Genomic DNA, 19,218 nt, shown 5'->3' with positions numbered 1-19,218 from the left:
CAACAATGAACACAGCATACAATGTAAAGTGTCTAGCTCTAAATATAATTGTCAAAAAAAAAGAGAAAAAAGCTGAAGCAATGAATACTATAACAGGTTTAGAAATAACATTTATGACGGAAAATAAATCATATGGTTTCATTGGTATCAGCAAAATAAATAATTTTGGTTTCATTGGTATCAGCAATATTCGGCATCTAATTGTGTTAATAGGCTTATAAGAAAGTCAATCAAGGGCTTTAAAACACAAAGAGTAATACCTCCTTGTAATTTAAGTACAGATAGCATTAGGGAATAATCATTATAACAATGAAAAATCTATTGCTAGAAATAATCATAAGCTGCACATGTTTCAGACAAAATGGTGTTTATTTAGACACCTGTTTTCTTGATACGTATGTAATGATCTTCTGAGTCGCAACAGTTCATTGCCCGTCTCTTCAAAGTGCTTTGTTTGAAATATCACAATATATTACCTGTTCCAATGAATGTATGTTTGATATTGAAAAGTAAATATCCCAGTGGGGGAAAAAATTGTCACCCCAACCCCCCCCCCCCCCCCAAAAAAAATACAAATGATAACAAGACTTTCAACTTCTCTCTCTGTCTCACAAAGCCTTATACTAGTAATGCCATTCACACTCATACACATACACTTTGCTGTCTATAAAAAGCATATCAAGCATGTACAGTTTTTGGAACATAAATCAAAACAGACTGAATTCTTTTTCTTTTCCAATTTCACCCGAGTTCTTTCTCTCTCTCCTCTTCTCTCTCTCTCTCTCCTTCACTTTCTATCTCGAACTAATGAAAATCACACTCATACTCTGAAAATGCCAATTCCCCACCTCCCGAAAAACCCCTCCAGTTTTAGTTCCCATTTCCCTCCAGTTCCCATTTGTTCTCAACACTAGGAAGATAATCCACAATACAAATGTGAGAGGCGAGGAAGGGTGAAAGACGTCACCCACGAACATTGGTCTCTCTCCTCAGCCGCTCCCGTTCCGCCAGTGACGCAGCCTTGGCCTCCAGCCTGTCTTCCTCCTTCCACGGTATGGGAATCTCGAAGTCGGCCGGGCAGTTGCCCTGCTTTCGCTTGCCCAGCGCGGCGAGGATGACGTCGACGGCGGCATTGATGGTAGACTCCTGCTGGCTCTGGCTGCCCAGCTGTGGGTTGACCTCCACTAAGTCCATCGAGCTCAGAAGGCCTGGCAAAAATTTTTTTTTTTTAATCCATGATTTGACATATCATCTTCAATTTAACACAAAACTTTCCCTGGTTATATCAGAAATAAATTCTAGCATCCCTTAAAAATAGCCATTCAATATCATGATTATCACAACTGCTGTTATTTACCATAAGGGTAAAATCATAATTATTATATTTCATTCATGGGATGATATGTACCATTTTTATCTCATTTTTTTTTCTTTCTTTTTTTTTAGCATTCACTGATGCAGAAATTGAGTCAATAGGGGCTGCCTTATCATACAGAACAATGTGTGTGCAGTAGTGCCCCTATAATTCATGCAGTGATATTTCAACAGTAGACTGTCTCCGGTTTTCTAATAAATGTAACTTGCAGGGGCCAGCCAAAGTGTCCACCCTGACAAGCTAATTACTTCTGTGCATATGTGACCCGCTACAACAAAAGGATCCTAAAGTCGCTGATGGCTGAGCCGAGAAAATCGAGTTTGAAGTCAGATCATCAAAATCGGTCAAAACTATAGGTTTTCTGTTTTTGGCATAATTTTGTAGTCTAATGTATCGTCTATCAGCTGCCGAAATTTCGAAGCTAAATGGTCAAAGAAAGGCGTTTTTCTGGACCATGATTTTCCGACTTTCAACGGAACAGAAACGTGTCTGAAGATTTGGATTTAGCGCCGCAGCTAGACTCCGCCCCTAGCAATGAAGGAGTGATCTTATTGGTCAGTGCGTGGCATCCTGGTTATTGATTGGTCATGCGTAGACCGCTGACGCTAAGCTTGAATGAACATCGTGGAGGTTGCTAAGAGCATACCTCCTATTGTCAAGCGGTGAAAACTGTCTTGCCTCCCCTTGATCATCAGAGTGTCGGAAGGTAAACTTTGAAGGCGGTTTTCTTGGAACGCTGATTTCCTAAATCACTCGATATGCGCTCATGAAATCATCGATATCTCTGCAAAAAAGTACTTTCATGAGTTGTATTATACATGAAATTAAAGTGGAAGAGCAAGATCATGTCATTTTCAGAAAATTGTCCTCCCGACTTTCGGATCCTTTTGTTGTAGCGGGTCACATATGCTTGAGAAATGGCAAAATGTGCTCAGGTATTGGATGCTAGAAAATTATAGTGGTCTATTTGTGGACATGGTACTATCAACACCATGGATGTTAGACCTGAATTAACTTTTGTACTGTGATACAGGACACAAACAAGTTAAAGTAGGAAACACATGTGCCTCAATTTCATACCTAGCAACAGACTGATACAATACTGAACACGACTGGCTGAGCAAACATAGAAGCCAATATCTATGAGGGTGCCCAAGTACATGATTGCCATTAGTCACATGACTGTGACATGATTGAGATACATCACATGATTGGAATTTGTCACATGACGGTCATAAGATTGAAATTTCAATTTGTATTTTACACTCCGTGTGGCTGAAATCTCATGAGGAAAAATTAATAGAGTCAAAAGTAAGCCTTAACCCGTCAGTCCCTAAATTGGCAGTGGCCACCCATCTCTGAAACCAGTGAACATTTCATAACGCGAGCTCTTATCATCCCTGCTTGACGGGGAATCTGCAATAATGTAATCTTCACCGATAAACCATCAACTTGCCTAAACCAATGCCAGCTAAAGTGAAATTGTGCGTTCTCCTTCAGTGATGGGTGCAATTGCCCTCCGGGTATAGATATAGAGGTTGATGTGCATGTCTGTGAGCGTACATTGTATAAGTTTGAATGATTGAACAGGTTGGACAGTGTCATGATCGTCACTTACATCACTAATTTTAATGGCTTGCTGCGAAAAGATAATAAAAATTGGTGAGGTGAACGTGAGATAATCATGTTGGTAAGGCCAGTATGCATAGTGCAGTTGAATGCTGTGACAGCAGATTCTAATTAAAGCCATTTTCATCCTTGAAATGTCATCGTCAACAAAGTGAATCATACCAGTTTCAGCAATCTCCTCTGCAATGTATATGCCTTCCCTGTACGTTAGGCCTCCAAGGACTGCAACAGAATAAGAGGAAGAGAGAGACACTTTAAAACCAGAATTTTTCTTGTGCATGGAACCTTTGCGAATTTTGCGAGGATCCAAGCTTTGTGAAGGTAATGTGCACGAAAAAGCTTGGGTCTACACAAGGATACAGTGGACTAAGTCCTCGGAATTTCTTTATAACCAAACAGACAAAACAATAAAAATACATTAAGCGGATAATGTTTCAGGCTAAATTTTACTTCGTTGTAGCCGGAATTTCGTTATAACTGTGTTTGTTATAAGGGGAGTGCACTGTACTCATTATGTTTCATGCTGTGAAAAAGGCTGCTGGCTCAAATTTGGGAAATGTTGTGCCGTGAATGCTTCTTAATTTACAATAAGTGATGGGTGGGGGGGGTGAAGAGGGATGGGGAAGTGGAAAAGAAATTTGATGTAAGATATGGTACATCCAAAAAAAAAGGTTAAGTGGTGGGGACAGAAAAACACACATACTCCCAAAATGCATAAAAATTAAAGAGATAAACACACTTATCTGGAAGAAAGGTTTGAGGTGATACACATGGTTTTAGCACAAACCTCTCTTCCTCATTTAGAATATTCCTGCACATTCCTAGTGTGAGAGTTGAATTCCATGAAAAATTAAAAATTTCATATGAAATACAAACAAACTAACTAACAAGACTTTTCCATCTGTCTGAAAAACACACTGAAACAATATGATATTTTTGATATATTTTATGATATATGGCACTATTATTATATTTAAAAAAAGAGAAAGTTTTACCACACTATCTCCACCAAAATTCTAAACATAAGAGTAACAAGAAATTTCAATTCCCTGTATTGCCAATGCGCAAAAAAACTTCAGTGCACGATGAAGAGCCCTGTTACAGATGCACTATGGGAATCCTCTGTGTCATTGTCGCCTCCAGTTGTCTTGCATGTGTCGCAGTCTCATACGATTCAATGGAGTCATTTGTCTGCTTTTCCATTTCCTTTTTCGTTGGCTATAATTCAGCTTTAAAAAAGCTGAAAGTTTCTAAATTTTACTTATTTGCCATCAGTAGAGTCATGGTTCACTACTACAAGGCTTCAATGCGTTGGTCACATGATAGAAAGCACAGAAATCTTAAACAAAAAATACCCTTGGATAAGGACAGAATGTGACCTAAGTGTATATGAAGCCAAAACTGGGCCAAGTTTGTCCCCTGAGCATCCAATAATGCATCTAAAACCCTACTCTGCACACGACACCTTGGTATTGGCGATACTGAGAATCGAAATCAAATCTTGTGTTGACACCCCAGGACTTGAATGTGTTTTTTTTCCTTTCTTTTAATGCACTAGAAATCTTACACTTACAGATAAGTATATACTGATGTTGAAAAAAAAAAATGGTTTGCCTTGTCCATAAACCCAATGATTAGCATGTGATGTGCTTCATAAACATCCTAGTATCTTATTTACATCAGATTATAATAGCAAATAAAATGTCAATAATCTGGGCCACATTTGTAATGGTCTCTTATTCCTGCCAGGATTACTTGCCATCAGAATATTGTTCGTCGAGTAAATATCCTGAAGAGCAGAGTAAATATGCATTTGTGTGTTCAAAGGCACTAAAGGTAGATAAAAAGTATTGTCAAGGGGGAACCATAACCATACAGAGCACTATAACAACACAACTTTGTCAGGTTTCTTTCAATGGTAATTTTTTGGGGGGGTTATCTCCCCCCTTCCCCTTTCTTAATCCTAACTAGGCTGGGGGGGGGCCTCCGAGGCCCCCCCTCGACGTTTAGCGCGATGTATCGCTATCGCGAAAAGATATCGCCGTGACGTTTCATGACTTCTTTCTTTCGAGTCTCCCGCAACTTTTGATACCAAATTTGTGATGCCCGGGCGCGTGGTTTCAAAGTTGCGCATAAATATGTACGTGCATGTCAGACCAAAAATTGCTCAAAAACATGAATTCGTGTAAAATTTCAATGCAAACTGTGTTTACAGGCAAATATCATAAAAGCATGATTATCTTGGGGTTTTATTGATTAAAATCAATTCCTAATATATTTTCTTGTTTGGAAGAATGTCGCGGACAAATTTCATAAAAAAACAATGAAAAACATAAAGTCGAAAAAACAGAGAAATACATAAGAAATTCAAAAAACAATAAGATACTTAAGAAATTTTTTCTGATTGCACAATTTTTTTCTCTTACATTTGCTAAGGACACTAAAAAGAATATTTACACAAAAAATGTGCCTGTTTTGAGCTTTATTTAGTGATTCATACCAAATTGTCTGATTTCATGCATCATTATGCATAAATTAGCATAATTTAGCAAAAATGATAATTTTCAAAAAAATTAACTTCATGGTAGTTTAGATTACATCATAGGCAATGTGCGTGCCAAATTTCGTCGCGATTGCGCGGTTGACGGTCGAGATCTGGAGGGGGGCCCTGGGAGGCCCCCCCGGCTCTATAATATTACCTGGAGTTCCTGTGCTGGCTGTGACCCCTGGATCCATGGAATCAATGTCAAAACTGAGATGTACTGGTCTGGTTCCTCTGTAAATATCAAGATGGGCAAATAAATACTAAAATAAATAAACAGATATGTATACATGTATAAATGAATGAATAAATAAACAGCTAAATAAATAAATGAATATATATATATATATATATATATATATATATACATATATGATAAATAAGTAACAAAAAACAATAATAATAATAAATGGCAATAATAATAATGGTAAAAAATTACAAGCAAACATACAAACAAACATAAGGCAAAGTAAAAGCAGAGTTCTTTTGTCCTTGTGCACATTCGATTTTGATCAGCACATTGTTTTCTTTACTACATCTTATCAATTACAAAACCAATGAAAATATCTAAATTCATGTTTCATGTCTCTATCCATATCCTTTTTGAGTTGAAAAATCAATTTTTTGATACTTACTATTTGGGACGTTGCCCCCAAATTGTTACAAACAAGCAATCTGTTAAGATTTATGCCAAAATGAAACTTTTGAGGGGAACGTACATTCACATATTGCCGGACTGACATCTACAATTTGTATACATACTAACTATTATAATGGTCAAATAATACAGACATGTAATTATTAATTGAAAATTTGTTGCTAAAGTTACTAACTAAATGACATGACATTAAGTAGCAGATAATAACAGCTCTTAAATTATATTGAACACTGTATTACATAGTTGTACCATTCTAGACTTAGTGGTGAATGTATGTTACATGACTGAACGAAACTCGCATTTTGGTCAGTCTACATAACAAACATTCACCACTAAGTGTAGAAATACCCTGATTGAGCAACACTTCACAGAATTCAAAATCACTGCTCTGCTGCATCATATAGCATGGGAACTGGTCCAGTCTGGTCCATGATAATGGCACATAGGCCTATCTATCCTAAAATATGCGAAGAGAGTGAATTCCCCACAGCCACAAAATATATACCTTTGTCTGTGTTTGCATGAGAACAGAAAAACAAGGTATTAAAACCTTGGTATTTGGTTGTAATATGATGCATATAACATTCATAAATTTAATAATGGTTCAAAGTACACAGTGTGAAGACCAGGAATACACCTGCCACTGGGTCTCTCATAACACATCTATCAAAGTGGTATCATTTGATAAATTGGATAAAGTAAATATTTAAGTCCTCCCTCGTTGCCTTTCACAGCAATACTGAAAAAGAGACACAATTCTCATTACAAAGACCCTTGAAAAAACAGTAAGATATTACAAAGTACACACCTCCCCTATCTGTGTTTTCCTACAAAACGACAACAACAACAAAACAGACAACGAAATCCTTTCTTTTTTTTACTTGGCCTCACATTGAAGGTCAGGTCTATTCCAACAATGCTGGACAACCATACATGCACTATGTACAGGCATGTTGAAGAGTATAGATTTGCAAATAGACATCATTATATTTTAAATTAAAAATTCATCCTCATGTGATACACTGTAGGTTGAAAGGGCTTTCATGATTATTGTATTTTTGACCATTTCAGAATGTTGGCATGTTTGACATCCCATGGTATACTATTTGAGAAATAATGTCAAAGCTATACTTGTGATGAACAATCAATTCTTCAATATGAGTATTCAGCAGCCAGACAAGACCTTGAAGGCCTGCCATCAATGGGTAACTCTAGAATTTTGCAGCATCACTACTACTACATTTTTCAATTCCAGATCACTAGCTCTGTGGCCGCTGGCCAGATAGCAATAGAACAAAATGAAAGGTAAGCTGTCATTCTTTTTTTTTTTGCATTTCTTTTTATTAATTTTCTTTTAAAATCCAAAATATAAAACAAAAATTCTCTGCCTGATTTCCAGTTTCTGGTGAAAGGTATCTGAAAATAGTTTTAACCAGATATCAAACCAGATACCCTCAAGGCAAAAGAGATAATTGTATACTAATATTTGAATGGATTCCATTTACCCTCTCACCATCTCAAGTTGTCACTGGCATTGAGTACATGCAGGTAGTCCATGGTAATATGGCAGTCCATGACTGAATCATGTACAGAGTATTAGAGGATGTGAGATAGGCTGAACTGACATCAGATGGCATTTGCTACAGTTTACTATAGTGCATGATTCTGCTTGGAAACCATGAAATCTTGCATGAAGAACCTAATGTTCTAACTATACTTTCATAAATTAATGGAGTATGCAATATACACACATATTTAGCCCTCATGCATTTTTTCAACCACTTTTTGACCTTTGGCTTCTATGTAATAAAATCTAATTTATCAATCATATATGCATCTATTGTGCATGTAATTAAGGGCAGCACATTCCATACACAGAATGGACAAATAGAGAAACAGCCAAAGAAAAAGTGCAAGACGCAGTGCAAAATGCAGCTTATTTTACAACATAACAGTAGATGACACATCCGAATGAATTCCCAGTAACATAATACATGTTCAATGAATCGATAATGTGAGCAGAGTTGTAAATCTGATATGAGATGAAAGGGCTACACAGCACACCTAAGCTTCATTCTGAATTGACAAAGAAGGAAGATCTACTGTATTCCCGACTCAACTTCTAGTCTTCGAGGATCTGACACAGCGATGTGATGTGTAACGCTGCCACTCACAAAAACATCATGTTATGAAAAAAAAACCCAAACAAACAAACACTCCATTAAGAACCATTGCTGCTCAATAGGGGAGATTCATAATGTTTCTGGTTCGTGAATGAACTTTTCAGTTGATCTTTGTAATCAACTGAACTCATCATTTAATCCCTATATGGGCAGGACATAGTATACTCACTTTGGGTTTATGCGTTCCATTGCTCTGGCAAACACCTCTGATATGCCATATTTCTGGACGTCGTGGATCGAGAAGATGTTGATTCCATACTTCTCAATGATGTGTCTACATCACAAATGGTATGAAAGGATAAACAGAGATGTCGTGATAGTCAGAATGTATCATAACTCGTTCCATCCGAGACTATCAAATCTCCTCAGACTTTGTACAGAAGCTATCATATGCCTGTTAGCCAGGAGTAATTTTTGAGTAATTTGTGTGTATATCAAACTAAAGCTGCCTACCAAAAAAAGAATGACAAAGTGAACCTGATAGTGCTAAAAATGTTTGTAGCTTAAAAAGAGCTTTAGCATAGATCTATTCTGTCTATTCTAACACAAACTTTCAGAGCCTTCTGGGTTTTTTTTTTCAAATTCTTGAACAATAATATAGAAAAGCAGAGGGGGCAGACTTAATTAACACAAAAATGGATTAATGTCTGTCAGGGATTTGTGATATTCTGCATGAAAAATGGAAAGAAATTTTGCCAGAAAGCAAAAAAAAATCCCTCAAACTTCATTTTATCTCTTTTATAGTAATCTCTTGCTAAGAGAGAGAATTTCTTCAGTCTTGCTACTCATGAAGCTTATGTTATGGTTGTCAGGATACTAAACAGAAATGATACAATGACTTGCAAATATCTAGAGTATTTGAAGTCCTTCTTTCGTATTCATAGCATAATTCTGGCATAGTGCTTCATATAATTGGAAATGCTTGAATTGGACAACTGTAGGCAGCATATTACTGCAGTTGGGTAAAATAAATGAGACTTAATAAACTTCCAGTTTTTTTTTTTCCTCCTGTGCTTACCGTTCACCACTATCCAAATCACGAAGACCGATGTAGGCAATATCTTGACATGATATGCACGTATCCAGCCACTCAAAGTTCGGCAGCCGCGGGATGTAGTGGCGCAACTCGTGGCAAACGAAGGACAGCACCATGCCGTGGATGTGCATCGAGGGGGACGTCTGCGGCACGTTGATGTCGGCGTGGGCGTCGATCCACAGCACGCAGAGGTCCGGTCTGGAGCGGGTGTGGCCATGGAGGGAGCCTATTGTGATGCCATGGTCACCCCCCAGGGTGACACACAGCTGATCCTCCCTGGTAATTTTCTCCACGCCATCGGAGATCTGGCAAATTGTAACATTGAGGTACACATGTATTAATATATTTCGGAGTACACTTATTGACAGTACATATATCCGTATGCAAAAGTATGTCATAACGATGACATAAAAATACAATCAATAGGAGGCAACAGGAGACCTACATAAGTGCATGTTAAGTACACATTTATTTCCAAAGGGCTACTCGAATTCTCAATGTGACAGAGTGTAGTTGGGCTGGTCACTTTGCATACAAATACGCTATTTGGTACCGGTACATGAGCAAAATTCAATGAACACACAACAAAGAAAAAATCCATCTGCTATCTCTATCTCGATGATATTACCATAGATAACGTGATCAAAAGCTTCAAAAAACAAACATTGTGCAGAAACATACACACACACTCATTCTCTTGCCTCTCACAGAAGCATACTGCAAAAGTGGAAATTTTCGCGGTGTTCAAATTTTCGCGCATTTCGCGCAACCAGAAACTCGTGCGAAAATAAAAGCATGCAAATATTTTCAGGGGCGGATCCAGGAATTCCATAAAGAGGGGGCGCGTTTACAAAATTAAAGGGGGGCGCTCGCACGACTCCCCCCATTTTTTTCTTTTTCTTTTTTTTTGTTTCAACAAAAAATAAAGGGGGGGGGGGGGGCATGCGCCGGTTGCGGTCCTCCCTGGATCCGCCCCTGATTTTTGCTTGCCATATGTGCCTAGCGCCTGTGCGTGATGTCTTGATTCCACGGAATTAAAAACACGCGAAACTCTTCCGACTCGGCCAAGCGCGAAAAATTAGTCATGCGAAGATATCCTCTTTTACAGTACCGTTTTCCCTGTGCACTGTCTATGACTTATAACACATAATTACAATGTATTAGCATACACTACTGCATAATTTAAACCACCTCCAACATCCCAAGTTTCCCAATAAGTCGTCACTTTGGTTCAACCTGGAGTGTAAGTTTCTGCACTACTATGCAGTATATGATCTAGAGACAACATTCTTCGCTTGTGAAATCAACCATGTTCTCAATATTATACAAAGGGCATCATCATCAATGGAAACACGCAAGTTATGCTCAGTTTAGGGAAGGCGCATTCCATTATCTTCTGTTATTCATATCAGTATGATATGATCAACAGACAGATTATGTTGTTGACAGAAGCTTTGTTTTGGAGGCTTTTTGCTGGCAGATCCAAATATGTCACTTGAAGAAAAATCGTGGAAAATTACCATAAAATACATAGCTCATCCCGTTTGTATTTAGATATTCTTTTGGCCACATAAGTGATGATAAGGGAATAATGGGTCAAGGGCAATTACCCCTTACCTCAGACCCTTCCCCCGACCCTAACCCTAATCCTAATCCTGAATCTAATCCTAACCCAAACTGATAATCCTAAACCTAACTCTAACCCTAATCTTTACTCTATCTTATCTCTAACCAGTATTTAGCCAGGGTAACTGCCCGGATAAGGGGAATTATACACGCATATCAGCATGCAGTTGCACTGCTTTAACCAATTCCTTACTTTTTTGAGAGCCTTTCCCAAGAAGGCAGCGTTCTTGACACAATTGACTGTTTCCGTCTCATTGTCGTGGGCGGGAAAGACAAGGTCTCCATGGTCGACGACTGTTCTTCCTGCATGGATACAATGGAAACGCACAATGGAAGCAAGCTCATGTAGGCATGAAAAATTGCATCAAAGGTGATGGCTTTCTTTGCCACTTGTTCCAGGTTGCACTGCTTGTTAAGTTACAGCCATTCAACTGCAGCCTATTGTCTATCCGGATGCTCTTGAACCCTCATGCAAGCCCTACATTCTACTGCTAGGCATCCGATGGTCCTTAATTATAAGCCAGTTCGTACACGTAGTTCTACTTTGTGCATGAGCAGAAAGAGGCCATTCGTACCAAAACGCATGATGCTTTTTAAATTCACCGAGATAAGCATCTGTCATATAATGATTATTCATGCAATGCTTGTAAATGGTACTTGCCAATACATCCACCTGACATGAAGCCTGGATTTGGCAATACAATTGTAGGAATAAAAACATGTCTTAATGCATTCAATACAAAACAACGAAATGGATGCTTCCCTCGAGGGTTGTTTGAAGGACCATTTTGGTCACCTGGTCTCGCTATGCAATTATCAACACGAATTCCATTTCATAAATTGTTACGCCGGGCAAGCTTACCGGTACGCATTATGTTGTTTTAAAAACGAGTGAAGTTCCTAACCAAATGAGAAAAAAGAAAGGTCATTTGTACCAATGTGCACATGAGCTAATTACGAACTGGCTTATCATGCTTCCATGAAGTTCACTGATCTCTGCCCTTAAACTCAAAGCCAATTTTGTTGACCTGTAACCCATTTTTATGATTAAATCCTTGCGGAAGGTATGGCAGGAGAATGACCCTTTTAGCCATTATTCAGTGATTAGTACCTTCTCATTTTATATCATTTCATTTGATACCCAATCATAAAGATTGCAGTAAAAAAAAAAAAGACAAAAGACATCAAATACATTTGCCTTGCTAGTAAAACAACATTGGTGTTAGTACTATTACATCAACCAATATTATCAATGGTGCTTGAAACATGGTTAAGAAGTTTAGAAGAAGCAATATCTGGAAAAAAAAAATGGATAACTCTGTTGCCCCACACTAGGATTCAAGTACGAATAATCCTATATACAGTGTACATGTACATTGTACAATGTACCTGTACAGGATTAGAATACAGCATTAATATTGTAAAAAGCAAATCATTACAAGCACAGCTATACAAAGTTTTCAGTCTCACTGTGATATTGGCAAATTTGTAATTAGGTTCAGAAAGTCACTAGGTAAAACACAAAAAAACAAACAAACGCAATATTGCCCAGGTTTTCTACATTTATGGATGAGTTTGAAACATTCAAGAACATTTTCATGTAAAATCAATGTGTATGCTTACCTAAACCTTGAATTTGATTCACCAGCCCAGCATCTCTGATCACTGTTGGCCCATAGACAACGCCATCCTTGTCCTGTGTGTTGGGGTATTGGATCGAAATTTGACAGCATGAAATCAGGCATTATATCTATGTTTATCTAACAGCAAATGATGACTGCAAATTGGTCCAGACTATGGTTAACGTAAAACATTCATACAGTAAGATACACAACAGCTACAAGGCATGTTAAAGTTGAAGGAATTGTCAATTACAAAGATCAACTGAAAAGTACATTCACGAACCAGAAACATTATTAAACTCCCCTATTGAGCAAAAAGATTACATTGATATAAAACACGTTAAAAGAACCCAAGCCCGCCCCCCCCCCCCAAAAAAAAAAGGCTAATCAACTCTCACATGCTGTGGTTTCCTGACACACAGACTACATGACTGCATTTCCTGGAATTTGATTGTAGGCAGCCTACTCAGTAAGTAGGAGGAGGGGAATTTGGGGGTGGGTGAGAGGTTGTAAAAGAATACGTTCAATTTTTCAGGGAAACACTAAAACGAGGGAAAGCAGCGACCAAGCTATGTGTACATGTTGTAAATGAGCAAGAGCATTCGCACAAATAGCCTTTAAGATTTTGTAATCTTCAGTATGAAGCCCCAAATACATGGTACATGTATGCAGAGATTCATAATTATGACAATCATTTGGAATAACGTGAACCATTGACATACAATTGTATTTCTGTGAATCAGTTATAAATCAGGACACCTGGACCTATAGCACAGGTTCTATTACATGTCAGATGAGAGCTCTTGTAGTAGTTGAGATTCTGAAGCATACAAATTTGAAAGAGAACTTCTGTTTTTACATTCTGTTTTACAAAGGGGATGACCCTAGTAATAAAGCCCTTTAGAGACAGCTGTCCATGTTTCAACAACTTGCTGCTATCACCCTATGGACATTTTCTGCCACCAGTTAGCTGGTGTCTAGGTGAGCATGCTCCAATAACACCCTGGGGGAAAAAAGTAGAGTACTAGAAAGACCAGGGGATGGGACATTCCCATACACTATCTCTGGTCCATAAAAGTGATGGGAAACATCTAGCACAGTTGATTCACAATACTACTACTAGTGACCTACATGGTCTCTGCACAAGATAGGGGGTCTATACAGCTGTATGTGCGCTTTAATATCTTGATCTATTCAAGTGATATATAGATCTACATGTACATACCAGGGGCGGATCCAGGAATTTTGTAAGGGGGGGGGGGGGGGCGTGACTAATATTTCTGGTGACACTTCCGGGTTTCATTTCATTTGTTTTTAACGAAAAATAAAGGGGGGGGGGGCGTGCGCCGGTTGCAGGGATGCCAAGTTCAAAAAATTGATGAGTGAGACTTTCATGACTCGGCATCTCGGCGCACGAATGTGTGTGCGAGCGAGGGTGTGGGAGGGGTTTTTCCTCCCTGTGGCCTCCCACGGTAGAGAGCTTTTTCAATTTTTAGCTCTTAATGGTGCGACCAGGTGCATATTTACGTGACTATTTTATCTTAGTTTGAAAGACAAAAGGGAAACATACTTTCAATTGCAACTATACTTTAATCCTTTGAGCTATGCTCCTTCTTATAGGCCAAAGTTGCAGACTTCGCCCGACACGTGAGAAAAATGGGTGCCATGCGTGAGATCGTGAGACAGCCCTTAAATGCTTGAGTCTCACTCAGAATGCGTGAGACTTGGTACACGTAGCTCTGCGGTTGCGCCCCCCTCTGGATCCGCCACTGCATACTGCACATTCTCATTTCCTAGTTGTTGTTGTTGTTCTTCTTCCTCCATTTACTGTACACTCCTCTACGTAGATATTGTCATACATGAATTGGTGAGGTCGCAACCAGGAAAACACATGACATTGGATTTTTGTAGGGAGTAAATTATGAAGTATGTGAATAGCACTTGTCACACTCTGTCATGGTCAGTGCAGATGTAACCGCACCATGCAGCGACCCTAGCCTGACCAGACCGCTGTGGCGCAGTCGCTTCGCGACAGAGGCTGCGTGTAGTTAGCAGCGACCCCAACACGTACCGAGTTACTGGTTAACAGCGCCCCGCGCCAGCTTAGTGCAGATGATGCAGCTATTACCACACCATAGTGTCTGCACACATATGGTTGTACAGTATTAACCCGTTGTGAAGACTAGTCCAGAGTATTCTCAGGCTTGGATGAACGGGAAATGCATGTTAGATTCTATAGATAAATCAGTTCATCTGGGTTAAAGAGCAAGCTACACCGTTTCATCAAAGGCATCTCACGAGATCTCAGGTACCATTAACATAAAATCTACTAACGTTAGGTTCTAGTTATAGAATGTTAAACACGAACAGCATATGATTCTCTAATATTGACACTAACATTACTTCTTGTCTCACTTGAAGGTCCCTGTACCCACCGTAGGTTTGTATATCACTGTCAATACACTGTAGGCCTAATGACGCAATAACTAACTCAAATGAACTGTTCCATGACAGACTGATCCTATCTCATCATCTCCCGACAAGCAACGTTATCATTAATAATGCCTGCTTATTATAGGCCTACGTGGATAACACAGAGAAGATATTTTTTAGAGTCGACACCTACCTCAGTTCGGGAAACCCACTCACAAGGGGGGCCCCTCCTTATAAGTAACCCGTCCCCCTTATAAGTAACCCCGTCCCCCTTATAAGTAACCCCCGGGGCACCCCTTATAAGGAGTCTCCACGCTTTTTTGCAATGCAACGCGAAAATGAAAGGACTGCGGCAATTCGCTTGATTATGTCCATAAAGCTTCACAAGTTTCCTAGTTACTCACGAAATTTGAGCAAAATCGGTTTGAGGCATCATATCTAAAATCATGGATTTAAATGCGATGTCAAACGACCCATGCGAATGCTGAAATGCGAGCGATTACTGGCGCGAGTGTCGCCAGGCGCGGCGGCGCGGCAATGCTTGAGTGCAGACGTGGCGACTGAGTACGTACTCAGTCGCCACGTCTGCACTCAAGCATTGCCGCGCCGCCGCGCCTGGCGACACTCGCGCCAGTAATCGCTCGCATTTCAGCATTCGCATGGGTCGTTTGACATCGCATTTAAATCCATGATTTTAGATATGATGCCTCAAACCGATTTTGCTCAAATTTCGTGAGTAACTAGGAAACTTGTGAAGCTTTATGGACATAATCAAGCGAATTGCCGCAGTCCTTTCATTTTCGCGTTGCATTGCAAAAAAGCGTGGAGACTCCTTATAAGGGGTGCCCCGGGGGTTACTTATAAGGGGGACGGGGTTACTTATAAGGGGGACGGGTTACTTATAAGGAGGGGCCCCCCTTGTGAGTGGGTTTCCCGAACTGACCTGGCCCTTGTTTATGGGAACGCCAAGGATACCAACATCGCTCAGCGTGGAGGAAGAAAATGGTTTACACCATACACGGCCTGATGATGCAGCTGCCATTGATGATGGCGATAACGAGTGCCTTATCACTCGTGTAAGTCCTTTGACGCATCTTTGCATGTTTCTCGCCATTGTTGTTCCACACCGCTACACTACAAGAGCTACGGATGATGATCGAAGCTAGCGAAGATCGACCGGCCACCGGTACAAGTGCACACAACGAATGATGCAGTTGGATGAGAGGGAATCTAGCTAGCGGTCTATGCGATGACAACGTATGAACTGCGATGCACGAATTCGTTGTGCAGCTTGTTTCTGGACAATGAATATAGCGACCGTACCGTGCGCTTCCGACGTGTATGGGCGCGGGCATATGCATACACGTGAACCACTGAACCGCTGAAACTATGGCAGTAAACACCGAATACAAGCCTCCGTCACACCTCCAGTTGTTGCGTAATACTTACTGGTATGCAGAATGTCAACAACTGGTTCAAAGTTTGGTGACGTCATCGAGCTTTTTACTGTGTTCAGGATTTCCATATTTAGTGACACATGAGTGGACTAAATAGTATTTATTGTTGCTTGATTGATGCAGGAATCCGCGATGTTATCAGCATTCATTTTTACTGGGTATCACTCAATTACTTGTTAAGGTGAAACACGACGCATGTTCACGGAAACTATAATTATTAAAAACAAAGTGAAATCAACACATGCTATATATTAATATGAGGTGGAAAAGTTTCTACAATTCCATGTCTTATCGAATGCTTTTGATGATATTAATCACCTGCCCATGACAGTAGAAGTTCTATTCGAATTAGGTGAGGTGGTGATAATAATGATATGTTCATGATGCAAGGCAGTAGTAAGTGTTTAAAAGTGTGGGGGCCCACTTCCGGGTTTCATGAGCTAACAAGCACCGTCCACTTCCGAGTTTCTTCAGATGACAGGCAAAAAAAAAAAAAAAAAAAAAAAAAAAAGGTCTTCAGAGAAAAAACATAACCTTACCGCCACCATACTTCAAGATCCCTATCTATTTCTATTTTAGCGCCACTTCCGTACTTCCGGGTTAAGAAAAGTGTGGGGGCCCAAGTGATGACACCTTATGTATTCCTTTGTATGGTGCACAGAAAGTGTGGGGGCCCGAGCCCCCACGGCCCCCACGGCCCCCACGGCCCCCACGGCTGCGCCAGCCATGGTAGTAATATAATAGATGTGATGATAACAATAATAATGATGGTGATGATCTGGTCTTCTTGTCCTCACAAGTCTAGCACTAGAAATTATACTCTTCACTATTTCACTTGATGAACAAAAAGATAAAATGATGATAAATGATAAGGACGTCCTTATTGTAGAATCATAGCAGGCCTACCTGAGCAATGATAACGTTATTTCTCATTAAAGTGGGATACAGGGTTTTTTTTTCACAAATAGTTATAATCTCACCTGCAGTTTCCAACAATATCAATGTTTTGTGAAAATGAAATCATGTGAAATTTCAAAGATCCAAAATGTTGTCTTTAAACCTAGGAATTTCTGAAATCTACTATAAGCCTACCAACATTCTATGTACGTAAATTTGCTCTATTTATGAATTTCAGTTTACCACTAAAATAAAAATTGTGTCCTGTTTTGCCCACTATTGCAATGTAAGACATTTTAATGTAAAGAATATAAAAGAAGGAACATAAAAGCACAAAAGGAAAGAACATATTTCAAATAGTTGACGACATCTTGTAATGCACTTCTATGTGAAGTTCAAAATTATGCATCCGTCCATACCTTCAACAATGTTCAAAAACTATATCCTTTTTTTTCTGTTTCTTGCCTTCTTTTTTGCCATTTCTCTTTTAGTTCATTTGTTGAGTGTATGCAGATACTGGCTGGCTTTCTTCCCATTTCAACTACACAAAACATGTATTTGATATTCTGACTTTGCATCTGCATGGGACATTCATATTGTTTGATTCACTCTCCAGTTGTATATAACTTTATTTGTGTTTTCGCATACGTGTGCATGCATATTTGCATAACAACACTGTATTACAATGTGTGCCCATAGAGGCAGCTGTTCTATGGAACCCTCTCCATCCTTTTCCACCTCTATTCTTTTCTTCTTATTCCTGCTCTTCTTGGGCACACATGTGACATGTGATCCCTGGGTTCTGTATAATGTACATTATGTACATCACACATGTTTCACTCCCAACATATTTTTAGGGCCTGTGCAATTTTGTATTTATGACTTTGCATTTTTGATATATATTTGTCATAGTCAGACGTCAGCATGTTGGAAAGATTCAATGCATCAATAGTATATTCTAATGTTCTATTTTTATAGTCTCAAACATACCTTTTCAATTCATTAGTACAAGTATTTCAGTTTAATTAGTTACGATACATTGTTTGATAATGTGTCGAATTATTATCAGTCATTTCTTTTTATATATGTGATCTGTTTGTTATTCTTGTCGTGTTATGCTCTGTTATCTTGCCAGTGGAGGAAGATTTTCTGTATTTTTTAAATCAGACAATAAATGATTGAATTTAATTGAATTTAATTGAATTAACTCATGCACATAAATTCATGTTGCATATATTATTTATATGCTGTATAAATCTTATTAAAGTCAAACTGAACTGACCAACCCCGTGGGATGTTATAAAGAAAGTAAACAAACAAACAAACAAACAAACCAATGAATGAATGACTTAGTGAATGAATGGATGAATAAATAAATACACCCAGACATAAAAACAGTAAGATACATAACTACATACGAACAGCGATATCATGACTGACATCAACTATGCTTTTAGAATATGCCTTTAGATTGTTATGATGGTAGGACAAAATGACAATAACTGCACTTCATTACGATGATAATGATGAAGATGATGATGATGATGACGATGATGATGATGATGACAAAGATAATAAATTATGATAGTGGTAGCAGTAGGAGGAGGAGGAGGAGGATTTTTTTTTTTTTTTTTTTTTTGGGCTGGGTGCCTCACCCCACCTAAAAAGCAAAAAAAAAAAAAAAACCAAACAAACAAACAAACAAAAAATTCAACAAAACCAAAGAAAAACAAACAAAATAATGAAATAAAGTCAATATC

At 38.9% G+C, this 19,218-nt stretch overlaps 1 protein-coding gene across 1 annotated transcript; it reads right to left on the bottom strand.

The window, feature by feature from the left end:
* Window positions 1-868: 868 nt before the first annotated feature.
* On the bottom strand, window positions 869-16,218 carry LOC139717337 (arginase, hepatic-like). The gene is made up of 8 exons (XM_071628843.1): window positions 16,048-16,218; window positions 12,673-12,745; window positions 11,243-11,352; window positions 9,406-9,728; window positions 8,557-8,661; window positions 5,704-5,780; window positions 3,167-3,226; window positions 869-1,208 (listed from the first exon to the last, which is right to left on the bottom strand). The coding sequence occupies exons 1-8, from the start codon at window positions 16,216-16,218 to the stop codon at window positions 964-966; spliced, it is 1,164 nt and encodes a 387-aa protein (XP_071484944.1). The 3' UTR covers window positions 869-963.
* Between the last annotated feature and the right edge of the window lie 3,000 nt (window positions 16,219-19,218).

Source organism: Diadema antillarum, unplaced genomic scaffold (assembly GCF_040938485.1).
Source record: "Diadema antillarum isolate AM-2024a unplaced genomic scaffold, OU_Dant_1.0 scf00000074, whole genome shotgun sequence".
NCBI classification, from domain to species: domain Eukaryota; kingdom Metazoa; phylum Echinodermata; class Echinoidea; order Diadematoida; family Diadematidae; genus Diadema; species Diadema antillarum.
Note: the sequence above shows the minus strand (reverse complement) of the source record. Positions and strands in the feature narration are given on the sequence as shown.